Below are 15775 nucleotides of genomic sequence, written 5' to 3'. Positions count from 1 at the left end.
TCTGTGGGTGTCTGTGGACTTCTGAAATTATATTCAGAATTGGTCATAGATGTGGATTTCTGGGAAGCCATCTTCAAATCTCTTCAGGGGTTTGACCTAATAGGGATTGTAAACCTGCTATCAAGAGACTAGAAGAGCAGCAATAAATAACAAGTCATTTTAATTTTATGAACAGATTCTAAATCGACCTGTTCTTATACCTCTGTCTTGGAATTAAGAAAATGTACTTTTATCTGCTCTCCAAATGATAAATACCTTATTCCCTTAAGCATTCATTTAGTTGATGGTCTGAAAATATTATATTAAAATGCCTGGTTTTGAAAGGCTAATAAATAAAAATATCCATGATATAAATAATCAATTTAAGGGGTCCTCTAGGCCATAAAAAGTGAAGAAGTTCAATGATATATTCTCTACCTTCATGTCTAACTTATTCCTTAGGCATGGAGATCAATGTGTGGTATGTCAGGATGTGTTTTTTTTTTTTTTTTTTATCTTTCTATCAGATGAGTTGCATTAAGAATTGTACAACAATCCCTAAGCTTACTTTCCTCAAAATTTAGTGTCAGATACCACTTTCCATGTTTAAATATATCGAATATTTTATGTCTGGCTATGTTCCTACTAGGATTTTATACACTGCTCAGTAATACATAACATAAACCAAGCTAGTGTAATGTAGGGTGAAAGACAGTTCTGAGAAGTGACAGTAGAGAATGTTAAGGAAGAATTCAGGAAGGGAATATCAGCAAGCAGGGAGGAATTACTATGGAGGGAAATTAAGAGTACTTTGATTCTGCGGATGGAAACTGAACCAGGAAAATTCTGGTTAGCTTGACCATGACCTATTTGAGCCCAAAGTATTTGGCCTGGGGAGTCTATGATCTATGCCTGTGTGGTCCATGTGTCATGTCAAGGGGGAAGAAGTGGGCTCTGAGACAAAGTGGTGTTAGGGATGCAGTGAAAAACCATATGTAATGACCCATACACTTGTTAAATTGGGTGGAAATTTTAGCTATAAATGTTCTCCCAGCTAGCTTGAAATGGAAAAATACTTGACCATTACATAGTATACAGTGTTCAGGAGATAAAATAAAGCAGTCGTTTAGGAGAACCACCATCCTTCTCTAGACCACAGTCTGTGAATTTCTCCTGGTGCTCCTCTGGAGTGCTCCATGGAGCTCTGTCTCAACTAGTAGTGATATTGATGGATCATGGGACACTTAGCGGAGTGAAGTCTGTTTTGATAGCCTATGGGACACTTAGAGTTGAGTGAAACTTGCAGTTTAATAATTTTCTATGCATTCCTGAGTAACTAATTGAGCATGAGTGGTAGGATGCACAGAGAGGTCAACTATAACTAACTTAAATCTCTAAAGTTGACATCTTAAGTAGGGATGTGGATAAAAATTAGTAGGTTTCTCCCCACATATTGTAGCTTATTGGTTCTTTTCATTAATAAGCTTGTTAAGAAATTTCATGTGTAAATTTAATACATCTATCTAGAGGCATTTCCCACAGAAGCAATCCTACCTCATCCTTTTTCCGTGTTCTTTTCCTTACCGTTTGTATGGTTGCTATACATTTTTAAGCCTGTTAGTCATATGAATATTGCAAAAACCAATATAAAAACTGTATCAAGGCATACTAGGGTAAATTTCAATTCTGTTGAAATGAAATTGCCTTAAAATCTATTGCTAATGTGGACATGTATTCTACATGTCTGATTTCTTCATCTTTCCTACTCCTTTCTTTACGTCTTTCCTAAGTGACTAATAACTAATTTAAGCTTCTCAAAACTGGTGTTCACAGATCCATAGAAATAATTACTAAACTTTGATATGTAACCTTTTACCAAGGCTGAAACTTTGGAGATTTAATGGCAACAGCATGTGTTTGTCATATGAGATCAGGATTTAAGAGGAATTCCTTAGTGGGCATCTGGGTGGCTCAGTTGGTGAAGGGTCCAACTCTTGATCTCAGCTCAGGTCTTGATCTCAGGGTTGTGAGTGAGTTCAAGCCCTTTGTTGAGCTCCACATTGGGCATGGAGCCTACTTAAAAAAAATTAAAGGAATTCCTTATTAACAGTTAAAATATTAGAAAATGTAAACCAGTTGATAGTTTGGAGAGATTTTTATCTGAAGGAAAAAACACATTTTTAGAGCGTATCTCCTCTACATCTAACATAACAGTTTAAAAGCATTTAATGATTATTTTGGGAGGTTAGAATAATTGAGGTATAATATACTTACAGTAAAATCCACCCCTTTTAAATATACAGTTCAGTGAATTTTGACAAAACTGCACAGTGGTGGAACTACCAACCTCATCAAAATATAGAACATTTCCTTGAAGAGGTGCTTTTGTTGGTGTTTCTCAGTTATTCCCTCCACATAGCTGTTGGCAACCTGTAATCTAATTTCTATTCCTAGAGTGTCATAAAAATAGGATATTACAGTATGTAGACTTTTGTGTCCTTTTTACTTATAAGAATGCTTCTTGCTTATGATCACTTTTCCATTGGATACAGGACATGCACCTGTATTTAGTGGATGCAGCTGGTCCTTGAGAGTGCTTATGGGATTCTATACTTCCCATGTTGCACAACTCCTAGCAGTACTTTGCTAGTCTTAACAAAGGTTATTATGGGGTACTTTTAGGACTTCGGAGCTCTTTTGGGATGTCTGGAGTACATGCTTTTTATCATGCTAGCTTTTCATCCTCTCTCATGTTGTTTGGATTGGAAGAATGGTTCCAAAGATCATCCTTCTTGCTTACCATTGTATAATATCTTAAAAAACAAACAAAAATATTGTCTTTAGTTAAGGAATTGGCAGCTTGGCAGTGCCTATCATTGTAGATAGTATAAATGAGGTATAGACTAAAAATTGAGTTACCTAAGCAGCCTATTATAAGTTTTTATTATTGCTTTTCCTTTTTCTTGGATTATTTAGTATATAAACTGTTTTGCTCCTTGGATCCTGTGTAGTATTGCAATTTGTTCTAATTTTGAGTATTTGTTAAAACAGATCATGTATTTTTATGATTTAACAGTTTAGTAGAAACATAGATTGTTTTTCCAAACTATTCCTTCAGGTTTCCCACTTCCAAATCAGATACCATTTCATTGAGAGTTCATTAATTTACTTGTCACAGAAACCCTAATGTGTTAACTTGTGGGGAAGAGTTGGTATAAAGGGAATTAAGTTGTAAAGTGGTGTCGTTACCAGTATCCATTGCTTGGAGTATGAAAGAAGGGATTAAGTTTGGGCCTTTTTACATTGAGTCCAATTGTAAGTGATAATTTGGAATCCAGGCTGAATTTTGATATTTAATTTTAAAACAATCAAGTTAGAGAACAGATGGAAGAATCTACAGGTGAATACAAGGTTGAAAATAAATCTATAGAGTTTAACTTAAGTTGTGCTTGACTGTTAGAACTCCTTTTTGGGGGAGAAGTTTGTTACTTGTGACTGGAACTGTTAGGTTTAGGTCAGAAGGCCCAAGGGAATGAAGCAGTTTTTAAGGCTTGGTGACAGCACCCTGAAGCTTTCTGGGTCTCTTGGGATTGTGATACCCCTTCTCAGCTAACAGGCTACAGAGATAGTGGAAAAGGAAGATCCATTGAACTGACATAATGGTCAATATGGTGGAAATGAATAACAGGGGTAAAAAGAATGGTTACTATTTACTGAAATTTACTTTGTGTCAAGTATACCAGCAAGGTTTTTTGTTTTGTTTTGTTTTGTTTTAATAGAGGTAAAATTCATATAACATAAAATAAGCTGTTAAACATTTTGAAGTGTACAATTCAGTGGCATTTAGTATATTCTTATAGTGCACATCACCTCTATCAAGTTCCAAGAGAATTTCATCACCTTGTATCTGTTCATTAGTCCCTCTCTTTTTCCTCCTACTTCTCCCCAGTCCCTGACAGCTGCTGATGTGCTTTCTCTCTAGGTATTTACCTATTCAGGATATTTCAGTATACATGGAATCATACAATAGGTGACCCACCTTTTGCCTCTGGCTTTTACTTTTCATGTTTTCCATTTTATAATATATATCAGTATTTCATTCTTTTTTATGGCTGAATAATATTTCATTTTGTGGATTATATCACATCTTGTTCATCCATTTATCAGTTGCTGGACATTTATGTTGCTTCCACCTTTGACTGTGGCTAAGTTTGTTGTACATTATCTTGTTGGATCCCCATAATGATCCAGTAAGGATAGCTACTATGAAACACAGTATGGAGTTTTTTCAAAAAATTAAATAATAACTACTGTATTATCTGACCACTCCTCTTCTGAATGTATACCAAAGGGGAAACTAAATCATTATCTAGAAGAGATATATGCACTCTCATGTTCATTGCAGCATTATTCACAGTAGCCAAGACTTAGAAACAGCTGAAGTGTCCATTGACATTTGAATGGATAAAACAAATGTTTTATATATGAAGACAGTGTAATATTATTCAGCCATAAGAAGCCATAACAACTGTAATGAATCTTGGGTACATTATACTAAGTGAAATGTGTCAGACAGAGAAAGACAAATACTGTGTGATCTCACATGTGGAATCTAAAAAAACTGAATGTACAGATACAGAGAACAAGTTGGTGGTTGCCAGAGTTGGTGGATAAAGGTGGAAAGGAAATGGGTAAAGGCAGTCAAAAGGTACAAACTTACGTTATAAGAAAGTTAAGTTCTGGGGATGTACTGTACAGTATTGTGGCTACAATTAATACTGTATTGTATATGTCAAAGTTGCCAAGGGAGTAGATTTTAAAAGTTCTTATGCACACAAAGAATTTTAACTATGTGAGATGATGGATGTTAAATAAACTTATTATGGTAGTTATTTCATACACAATATGTACATGAATCAAATTCTTACTCTGTATTTCTTAAACTTGTACAATGTTACATGCCAGTTATATCTCAAAAAAGCTGGAAAAAGAGAATCCATTAAGGAAGATAATTTTAGCAGCTTAACTATACAGATGAGGAAACTGAGGAGCTGAGAGATCACATGACTAGTCAGAGCTACATAAGTGTTGGAATTGTGTTTGGAATCCATGTCTCAGCAAGGCTCAACAAATTCTTAACAACTATTATTCTCTCTTGTTTTGCTGGCCATATGGGCAGGGTGAGGGTGGCTTTAAATATTTCAGACAATTAGGTCTTTAGTCTAAAACTTAGCTCTGCTATTTATACCAATGAAAAGGTGTGTGTTTGTCAAGTATGGTAAAGGAGTGAGGAAAGTTGGTGCTCAAGTAAGCATGTGTGTTAAGCACCAGTTAAGAGAAGATTGAGTAAGATTTATACAGGGTCCCAAAGCATAGTTTATACCTTGTAGTTTGCCTCTCACATGCTCCTACCAAAGTATCCCTACAGAATATGGGATTGAGGGTGCCTGGGTGACTTAGTCAAGTGTCTGCCTTGGGCTCAGGTCATCATCTCGGATCGTGATCATGATCAAGAGAGCAAATATTAGAGTAGGAAAAAACGATTCTGAAAGGTATATTTTAAAGAAGTAACTTGCCAAAATTTTAACACATACTATTTTCTTCTTTTTTTGTTGGTGACTCTGATTGTCTTAAGTTGAATTTTTACTTAAATATTATCTTTTCTATTAGAGTTACTTTTGTTGTTTTTTATGCAAGTGACTCCAAAATTGATTTTTTACTTATTATGAAAGACACTAACATTTCTTCAGTCAGTATAGGTCTGAGTTTTAAAAAATATTTTGTATCTAATAGTATTCTGGATACATTGGGTTGCTTATATGTTGAATAAGATACTTTTCATAGATGGTGGAGTGAGGGTGAATATGAGCCATGTATTCCTGCAGATATTTTGAGGTAAAATTCATTTTGAGACACATGCTTTGAACAGAATTTGTGCTGTTTATGAGGTGTTTTCCAGCAATGTAAAATACAATTCTGATAGCCTATTGTAAATATAAATTCTAAACCAAAGTTTTTAATAGATTGCAAATTATCTTCCTTCAGTGGTTTTCCAATTTAAATTAACTTATGACCAGTCACCATATTGTTCAGGTCCTGATTACAAATCCACATCAAAAGAAAATTAAATAGATGCCTCTTTCTTCATGGATTTTAATTTAAAACTCAATTCATTTAGGATGCACAGAGTTACAGATTTGAAAAGTTTGATAAATCCACTTGAATTGTAATATTAAAATGTTTCCATGGATTGTGTGTTTGCGGACCACCCTACTGTGCCTTAGTCTCCATGGTGGAAGACTCAGGACATCTTACTGTGTAGATATGACTATTACATTAGTGTGATATTTTTTCTCCATTCACTAAAATCTGCATTTAAAAAAATAGGGTTACTTATTTGGTATAATGTTTTATTTTCTGTTAATGTATAATATAAATGTTAACCATATACAGAGGGCTGCATCAAATGACCACTTAGGGCAAAATGATTCCTTTTATTCCCATTGGTATTGTAAGGAATGACAGACAGTATTTCTTTTTCTTTTCTTTTTTTAGAGAGAGTGCATGCGAGTATGGAAGTGGGGTGGGGATGGGAGGGCCAGAGGAAGAGGGGGAGAGAGAATCTTAAGCAGGTTCTATGCCCAGCACAGAGCCCACTTTCACAACCCTGAGATCATGACCTGACTGAAATTGAGAGTTAGACACTTAACCGTCTGAGCCACCGAGGCGCCCCTGGAATGATAGTATTTCTGTTGTTTCCTTTAGCATGTACTTTTAAAATTTCCAGCTATTTAGAAAATTCAGATGCAGATGCTTAAGCAGAACATACCCTTTTTTTTTTTTTTTTTTTTGCAGATGGTTTCTTATACCCTAATGGTTCTTTCCTGGCTGGTTGATTTGTTCTCTTCTGATGATCACATACTCCAATAAAATCTTGTTAACTTTAAAAATATTCTTGTGAAACACTTTTTTGAGGTTAAAATGGTTCATGGTTAGTTAATGAGTACTGGTAATCCTTTTGTCAGATTGGTCACATGCTTGAGCTATTTGGAGATAGTGAGCTACAGAGTTAGATAAGTAACATTTCCATTGGCTTTCTCTTCATTTTAAATAGTATCTCTGCTTCTTCCTGCTTTATTTATGTGTATCCCATTGTTTTGCTGGTGAGCTCTGTTCTCCTCCTGGATTCTCTTTCTAGGATTTTCCTCTTTAACATCTCTCTCTCTTTAAAAAAAAAAAAAAAAAAAAAAAAGATTTTGTTTATTTATTCATGAGAGACACACAGAGAGAGAGGCAGAGACACAGGTAGAGGGAGAAGCAGGCTCCCTGTGGGGAGCCCGATGTGGAAATGGATCCCAGGACCCCAGGATCATGTCCTGAGCCAAAGGCAGATGCTCAACCACTGAGCCATCCAGGTGTCCCTTCCATGTGTCACTTTCCTTTCTTGCTTTCTCTCTTGCTTTGGCACACTACTGTTTCTCTCTGAGTGAATAAGGTGAATAGCAGGGCATCATGTATGTTCATTTTCCTGTAGCCTCCATAGCTGAATTAATGAGTCCCCCAGACAAAACTGCAGGGATGAAGTCAGTGGTGGAGAAAAACGACTGTGTTTTGGTCCATGATATGTACTGTTGAGTGAAAGGGTTGCTGCATGTTAAGCTTCCTCATTTAAAGGACTCCTTAAAACACTGCTCCTACACAGACTGGTGGGACAGGTTTCCAAGCATTTGACGTGAGCTGGCCAGGAATTTGGTTCAGGAAATTGGTAGCAGTTAACCTATTTTTTTTTTAAAGTTTTTATTTAAATTTCAGTTAACATATAGTGTAATATTAGTTTCAGGTGTACAGTATAGTGATCCAGCATGTCCACCAGTGCTCATCACAACAAATGTACTCTCCTTAGTCCCCATCACCTATTTCACCCATCCCCCTTACCCATCTCCCCTTTGGTAACCATTAGTTTGTTTTCTATAGTTAAGAGTCTGTTCTTGGTTTGTCTCTCCCCACCCCCTTTTGCTTGCTTGTTTTGTTTGTTAAATTCCATATATGAGTGAAACATACCCAAAGAATACAAAAATGCTAATTCAAAGGGATACATGCACCCCTATGTTTATAGCAGCATTATCTACAGTAGCAATTAAGTGTATTAAATTGATCAGAAAGAAACATATAAAGGTGGGAAACTGCTGTTTTTTTCTCTTTGCCAGGCTTTGGGGACAAGTACATCTGGAATGATCACTTTTAGGAATCTTTTTAAAATGAGAAATTTCTTTATTCAAAAGTTTATTTACCTTTCCTAACCATCTTTATTATTTTATCCATTTATCAGATATTAGGCAGATTTTTTTTTTTTTATGATAGTCACACACAGAGAGAGAGAGAGAGAGAGAGAGAGGCAGAGACATAGGCAGAGGGAGAACCAGGCTCCATGCACCGGGAGCCCGACGTGGGACTCGATCCCGGGTCTCCAGGATCGTGCCCTGGGCCAAAGGCAGGCGCCAAACCGCTGCGCCACCCAGGGATCCCGATATTAGGCAGATTTAATTAAAATTTATTAGTTGAAATTTGTAAGGCTTATTAATTTTATATGTCATGAAAACAATTCTTGGTAGCTCTTTTTTTATAATAAAGGTCGGCCTTTAGTGATATAAATATGTATCCCATAGCTTTTAAGAATTCTGACTCTAATTTTTAGTACCAGGTTTTTTTTTCTGATGTTGGAGTTGGTCTATATTTGCATAAAACTGTCGTTCTGTGAGAATACTAGAATATAAGCTTTAAAACTCTCTGAAATTTTATCATAATTGGCACATTACTACTTATATTTATTGTTTCCATTTAGGTTTTTTCCCAAGCAGTTCTCAAGGGTGTGATGCATTTCTTCGCCACAAGATGACACTAATATCTCCCTCAGTATTGAAGAAGTATGGTATTCCCTTTGACAAGGTATATTAGTGTTATTCTTTAACATTCATTTTGTGTGTGTAGTATTTATATGTAAGACAAATTGTAAGACAAATTTAACACAAGCCAATATATCCTTGACTTCAAGTAGGATTTTTAGGATGTGGGAAGAAAAATTCAGATTCATGTTTTATAATGTAACAAGTAATAAAATTACTTTTATTTCAGGAAACATTTACTATAATTTTATGCTGGTAATAGTTCACTTGTAACAGTCCTAAGAGAAAAATGCAGGACACTCAACAAACTAAGAGGTAGCTCATCTACATTGAAGTCTTTTATATGAACAGTGTAATTTATGTATATGATCTCTTTTTTTAAAAGAATTCAGAACAGGGATGCCTGGGTGGCTCAGTCGGTTAAGTGTTTGGCTTTGGCTCACTCTTGTCAAGATCTTAGAGTCCTGGGATTGAGTCCCTCAGTGGGCTCTGTGCTCAGTGGGGAGTCTCCTTGTCCTTCTGCCCCTCCCCGCACATGTAATACTCTCAAATAAAATAAATCTTAAAAAAAAAAAAAAAAGAACTCAGAACAATTATCATTAGTTTGGTGTTTTAGAGTCAGTGATTATGATGCCAGAATGTTGCTTCTAAACACATTCAGACATAATACAATTGAGATTTCATTATGGGTAAAATTGCCTGATGATTTAATAATCAGATATTGCTGCTTTGGAATATTTCTGAAGATTAGGTTCTGTAAGATTCAGTACATACCAAGTTCCTCTTTCTTTGTGCTCATGGGTGGATATTGGGTCAGAATTATTATGGAGCATGAGAACTTTTATGTGAGGATGCTAAAATGAAGAAAAGCTTTTGACCAGATAAATAAAAGCTCTCTCTTAAAGGAGGATTTAGTAATTAGCTACTTGTAGAAACATTGAAAAATAGCTGTACTCTCTTCCTTTCTTTTTTTCTCATTTTTAATTTGACTTTCTTCCCATAATCTTGTGCTGTTTTTCACCTCAGAAGTTTTTCACCTGTGACTAAATTTTTGCCTCTTCTTAATCTCAGTCCCTTAAAGTACATCCCATCTCCCACCCCCAACTTTGTTCAAAGTGGAATTTTTGCAAAGACCAAGAGTCATTCTCTAACTTCGGGTAATCCCTGCTCACTCACAAACTGTCTTTGCTGTATTCATGCATGAGATGAGACATATTTGTCTTGTGTGACAGGGATGCTCTTACCACTGTTTTACTCACATAGTCTTAGCTACCACAAAAAGTGTGCCTTTGAGACATGTACTGTGGGAGATGTGCTTGTGTATGGAGAGAAGCTGATGGTGAACTGTAGCATGTCACGGTACAGAGGTAAGGAGCTGTGTCCCCTAGATGAGCCACTGCCACTGTGGGGCGCTGTCTTACTTGCTGATACCTCTGGGAACTGGACTTTTAAGTGTCAGACACATCATTAGTGAGTGTTTCTTTTACTTTTAGGTGTTAGTTTGATTAGACACTTTAAGTTGGAATTTTAGAAATGAGTGGACTAGAGTCTCCCATGGACAGGAAATCCTTTATGATTTCAAGGCTGGTGATAGATATTGATCAAGCTGGTCTTTGGGAGAGGGGATAATGTGATCTAGCGTATGGTGGGATTGTTTCATTTCCCCAGGTTGGAGGCCTTTGGAGCTTGTACCTCCTTTCCAATCTTTGGGGAGAAGGAAGCAGGTGCCTTTCATCCCATTCTGGGCTGTGGCTTCTCCATACTACTTGGTAAATCACCAGATGTACGAGGCTTTCCTTTGGTCTCTTGAGGGTGAGACATTTCATGGCTTCTGAAGATGCCAATGCCTCACCATCTGATTGGCCATTGCAGTTTTTCTTTTCTTTCTCTTTTTTCTTTCTTTCTTTCTTTCTTTCTTTCTTTCTTTCTTTCTTTCTTTCTTTCATTTTATTTTATTTTATTTTTTATTTTTATTTTTATTTTTTGGCAATTGCAGTTTTTCATGTGAAATATTGCCACTTCCTCTTCCGTGTTGATGAAGGATGTGTGATAACTCTGTGCTCCTCAAGAAGCTTATTGTCTGATGATGATAATGTACCATGGGAGAGAGTAGCATAGACTTCCAAATTAAACTTACATGTTCATTCCTGATTCTGTCATTTAGACAAATTATGTAATTTTTCTGAGCTTCCATTTCTTTAGCTGGAAAATGATGATAATAATAGTACTTAATAGGGCTAATTATGAGGATGAAAAAAGATGATCTGTAAGAGGGCTTTATAAGAACACATTCTTTCTCTTCAGTTTGACCCTCTTTTAGGCAATCATTTTACAGTAACATTATTTTCCTCCTCCTTTCAATGTATTTTCATATTATTGTGTGTATATATGTGTGTGTGTGTGTGTATGAAAAAGTATGTTTAATTGATAATGTCTGCTTTTAATTATGTGTACTTTCCTTTTCAACTTCTTTTATGACATGGAATTGTGATTATTTGGTCTTATAATAAAAGGGACTTGTTCTTTTCTGTTACTGTGCTTTCTTATCGATGTGTTACACAGAAGTAGTATAACCAACTTATATTTTGGCTAACTGGGATGGACTGTTGCTAGAAGTTACATGGAAACAAAACTTAGAGTCATTTTCAATGGGAACAGGTGCTCTTTTTCAACATGGTAAGAGCAGGATTTTTTAGGCAGAGTAGAGAAGGATTGTGGGTGGGATTCAATGGAGCAGTGAAGATATTTTCCTTACCTCAGTGGCAGCAGCCCTAGTTTCTTCACCTGTCTGTGTAGGGTTAGAAACAGTTGACCAGGTGAGTTTTATCACATAGTACAGGGAAGTGTGGCTCAGAGTGATGGAACTGGAACGATGTTGGACATTGATGAGCCATTCTTTGTGGGCCAGGTGGCAGTGGAGTTGCTGCCAGGTGTTCAGTAGAACACCTCCTGGGCTGGGGGAGAGGGTGATGAGATAAATTTCAGACATGTTGTGAAAGAAAATACGTCCATACACAACATTTTAGCATACCTAAAATGGCAACTGAATTGCATTTAGTACCTCTGTCTTTACACAGTATGTTTCCTGTATATTTATATTATATACCCATGCCCAGCCACATACTCATTTCTCAGCATTTCAGGACTGAAACCCGAACCATACATAATAAATTTGATAATCTGTTGTAGAAGAGGTAAATTAAAAACACAGAAAAATTTTGCTGTATTATTTTTTTATAGCTCAAGGTGTATTTTGTGTGTTTTGGTGATTATAAAAAGCCAAATATGTTTAACCTAAAAAATAGGAATGGGGTAAATATATTTTTCATGTTTGCTTTTAAATTCTAGCTGATATACCCCAGTTTAATTATATGCACTCACACATACCTATTTGAATAATTCTTTGATAGAAATTTTACTATTAAATGGAATAGAGTTAATTGAATGTTTTCTGAATATTATGAAAGAATAATTTGGTGAATACTACCAATTCTTTAGCAGTGGAATTCATAGTAAAGCCTATTGAGCATGTATTATTGGGGTTTTTATAGCTCTAGCTTTGAAAACATCAGTCAAAATAGGTCCTATTATAGGCCCTATTATATAACTCCAATAATCTGAATTTTTAAAATATTAAATATGTACATTGATTGCTAACATGAACAAATTTTCTTAGATAAAGATACTTTTGAATAAAATATAGCATCTTTGATTATGGATTCAATGATTGAACAACATTGCCAGAGGGTCACACCCTATTTAGAAAAGTCTTTAAAGTTTCCTGAAGAACTATTAATGGATTGGGTAAAGATCTGGGCTACTTCTTTTCTATTAGATAGCTCTGCTAGCATGGTACTTTTTTTGTAGGAAATATATTTTAATTGTATTTGCAATTTGGAAAGTCTTATAATTGGAAAATATTATATGTTTTCTACCCTACAGATCACTCAGGAGGCTGGAGAATTTATGATCACTTTTCCATATGGCTACCATGCTGGTTTTAATCATGGTTTCAACTGTGCAGAATCTACAAATTTTGCTACAGTCAGATGGATTGACTATGGGAAAGTTGCTAAATTGGTAAGTTATGCCTTAAGAATAAAGCATAAATTAAATGTGTATTCTGGTTATTGTAGAAAATCTAAGATCACATGTAACACTTTTTCTCTCATTGATATTGTGTGCTTCTCACCTCAATAATTTATTTGACTAGATATATTTATTTTACATTACCTATATTATCATTTGTAGTTATAGTTTTCTGTTTTGAGATTAATGTGGAACAGAGGTAATTTTCTACAACTGATGTTTGCTTTCTTTCTTACAGCCACCATTTCTTTTTTTTGTGAGATTTTCTAGTGGCTCCCTGTGGCTCCATGTTAGGTAGACTTGGCTCTCTCCATATTGAGTTTAGTCTATGGCTCAGAAAACAACAATGAAAGTGTATGTTAAAACTCTAGTAAGAGATGGAGGGATGAAGTAGGAAGACATGATTAAAACTGCCTTTAGTGCAAAAATGAGTTTCTTGAAAGTAATGTAGAACATACTTTAACAAGAAATATATCTTTATGTTAAATTTGGTATAAAATTTTGCATCTCCTGCTCAGTATATTTAATTTAGTTCACATACTGTACATTTTCATTCAAAAGCTACTTCTATTAAATTTAATCAGCCCTCCCCTGCAGTGTTAAATAGAGGACATCTTTAAAGAGGTGGTAGCTTCCATTAGGTTGCTTTCTTTTCTGTGGCTTTGAAGGCAGAAGTACAGGCTGGCAGAGGGCTACTTCTAAGTGAAACTAGGTTTTACAGAGTATGTAAAATTGACACAGATTTAGTGGAAAATGACACATACAATTTATGTGGCTGTATCTTGGCCACTGCATGGTATAGTGAGTATTATTCACTCTACATTGATAAAACTTGCATGTGGAACTATTGGGTGAACTTGGATAGAAATATATTCAGGAAAGAGAACACTAGGTTTAATTTATATGTGTATATAGAAAATTATATAATATATTAAAATAAAATATAGCCATCCCTTTGGCCTCCTGGGAAGCATTTGTATGAACTTGTAAAAAAGGAAAGCTCTTGCTATTAGAAGACTTTTTCTGTTCTGAGTAATTTCTATTTATGAGGGGTAATTTAGAAAGGAACAGAGCTGAACTACTTCTTCCTATTATGCATCTTACATATTATAATAAACCTAAAAAAAAAAAAGAAAACTCAGGGTATGTGCCTTGGCCAGCTACTTGGAGTCCTTTCACAGAAAGGTAATGCTTGTATCTGCATTGGAATAGAGGCATAGACCCATAGTTATAACCAGATATATTATTTTATGATTCATATCTTTAATCAGTGACATAATTAATCAGCTATCACAGCTGTTCAGTACCAGAAAAATTAGTTGGTGCTTTTTTACCATGGGTTTCAGATCTAATTCATGATATTGGCTAGACTAACTTCTCCCCAAAGCTAAAATTTCCTGGGTGGGTTTCCACATTTCTTTGTGGTTATAGAGTGGGACTGGGGTGTGGACCAAGGAAGAGAGGTTGGGTAGTGGTCCTCTCTGAAGTCATAGTGACAGCTGAGGATTATGGGACTGTTAAGCACACTATGCTGGAGGAGGAGGCAGGGATCTAAAGTCTAACTTTTCTTCTAGCTAGTCATATATCCTTAGGAAAGTCATTTGTTTATTTTGTTTGTTTCTATCTGTATGGATTAGAAATACCTCTCCACCCCAATAGATATGTTATGAGGGAGAAAAACCTTAGGTATGTGGATATCCACTCATGCTGTGTGGATTTATGTCATTCAATTTAGTTAAGGAATATGACTGTCTGGGTTCTTGTGTTTTGCTAGGTACAAAATTGTTCAATGACCAAAATGCAGTTTTTACTAGTTAATTAAAAATTGTCTTAATTGCATGTGTTTGAGATATTTTTAGGTGTTTTTACATTTTTTTATTTTTTGAGATATTTTTAGATGTTATCTCCAGGCTTTCCTTTCTTTTTGGTATGTGGTGCTGCTCTGAGAATGTATTTGTTTTCTATTGCTGCTGAAGCAAATGACCATAAAAGTAGTAGTTTAAAACAATACCACTTACATCTTATGGTTCTGTAAGTTTTAAGTTGCTATTAGTCTTACCAAGCAAAAATCAAGATGTTTGCAGGGCTGCATTTCTTACTGGAGATGCTCAGTCAGGTGATTGGCTGAATTCAGTTCCTTGCAGTTGTAGCACTGAGTCCATCTTCTTGCTACCTGTCATCCAGATCTTTGCTCCTAGAGGCATCTCTCAGGTCCTTCCATGTGATCTCCTACGTGTCAGAACAAGCGATCCACAAAATCCCTTTTGTCATGTGAGGTGACATATTCACAGATTGCAGGAATTAGGACATGGGTATCTTTCTTATTGGGAGTAGGAAGGTAAGGGCAGTGTTCTGTCTACCACAGAGAGTTCCAGGTAATAACTGACATGGGTATATATTAAGAATCTGCTTTGAGTAGATGTAACTAATTTCAGTTATTCTGTACAAAAATTGGAAACTAAATTTTAATGGGTACAGTTTTGAATGTCTCACTAAAACATACTTATGCTTTCTTACATTATATCCCTCAATTTTAATATTTTCTTGGCTATTAGTACATAAGTTCTCTTATTTTGTAGGGTGCTGTGATGACATTTTTGTGCCTATTTTGGTGTTTTTATCAGTTATTTGACACATTTTTATTGATCTCCAAGGCTATTTCTTAATTTGTGATTGGGCAGTTAGTTTTTCTGTTTTGCTGGGGACAGATGTATAATGGATTCATTATGAACTGCACTTGAAAGACTTTTAGCTTTGAGGATACCTGAATTAATTCTTAAGCTAACAAATTTTAGCCTTAATTT

General features: G+C 35.5%; 1 protein-coding gene across 32 annotated transcripts in view; it reads left to right on the top strand.

Annotated features, from left to right (window-relative positions):
* The window catches only part of KDM4C (lysine demethylase 4C), a 460147-nt gene that overhangs the window by 150406 nt on the left and 293966 nt on the right, over positions 1-15775 (top strand). For all 32 annotated transcript variants that reach the window (XM_072728386.1, XM_072728383.1, XM_072728376.1 and 29 more), the window contains 2 exons: positions 8822-8925; positions 12825-12962. In XM_072728386.1, the coding sequence (XP_072584487.1) occupies positions 8822-8925; positions 12825-12962 (242 nt within the window). The remainder of the gene's footprint in view (positions 1-8821; positions 8926-12824; positions 12963-15775) is intronic.

The sequence above is a fragment of the Vulpes vulpes genome, chromosome 12 (assembly GCF_048418805.1).
Source record: "Vulpes vulpes isolate BD-2025 chromosome 12, VulVul3, whole genome shotgun sequence".
Lineage (NCBI taxonomy): Eukaryota > Metazoa > Chordata > Mammalia > Carnivora > Canidae > Vulpes > Vulpes vulpes.
The sequence above is the reverse complement of the archived record's forward strand: the minus strand, read 5'-3'. Positions and strand labels throughout refer to the sequence as shown.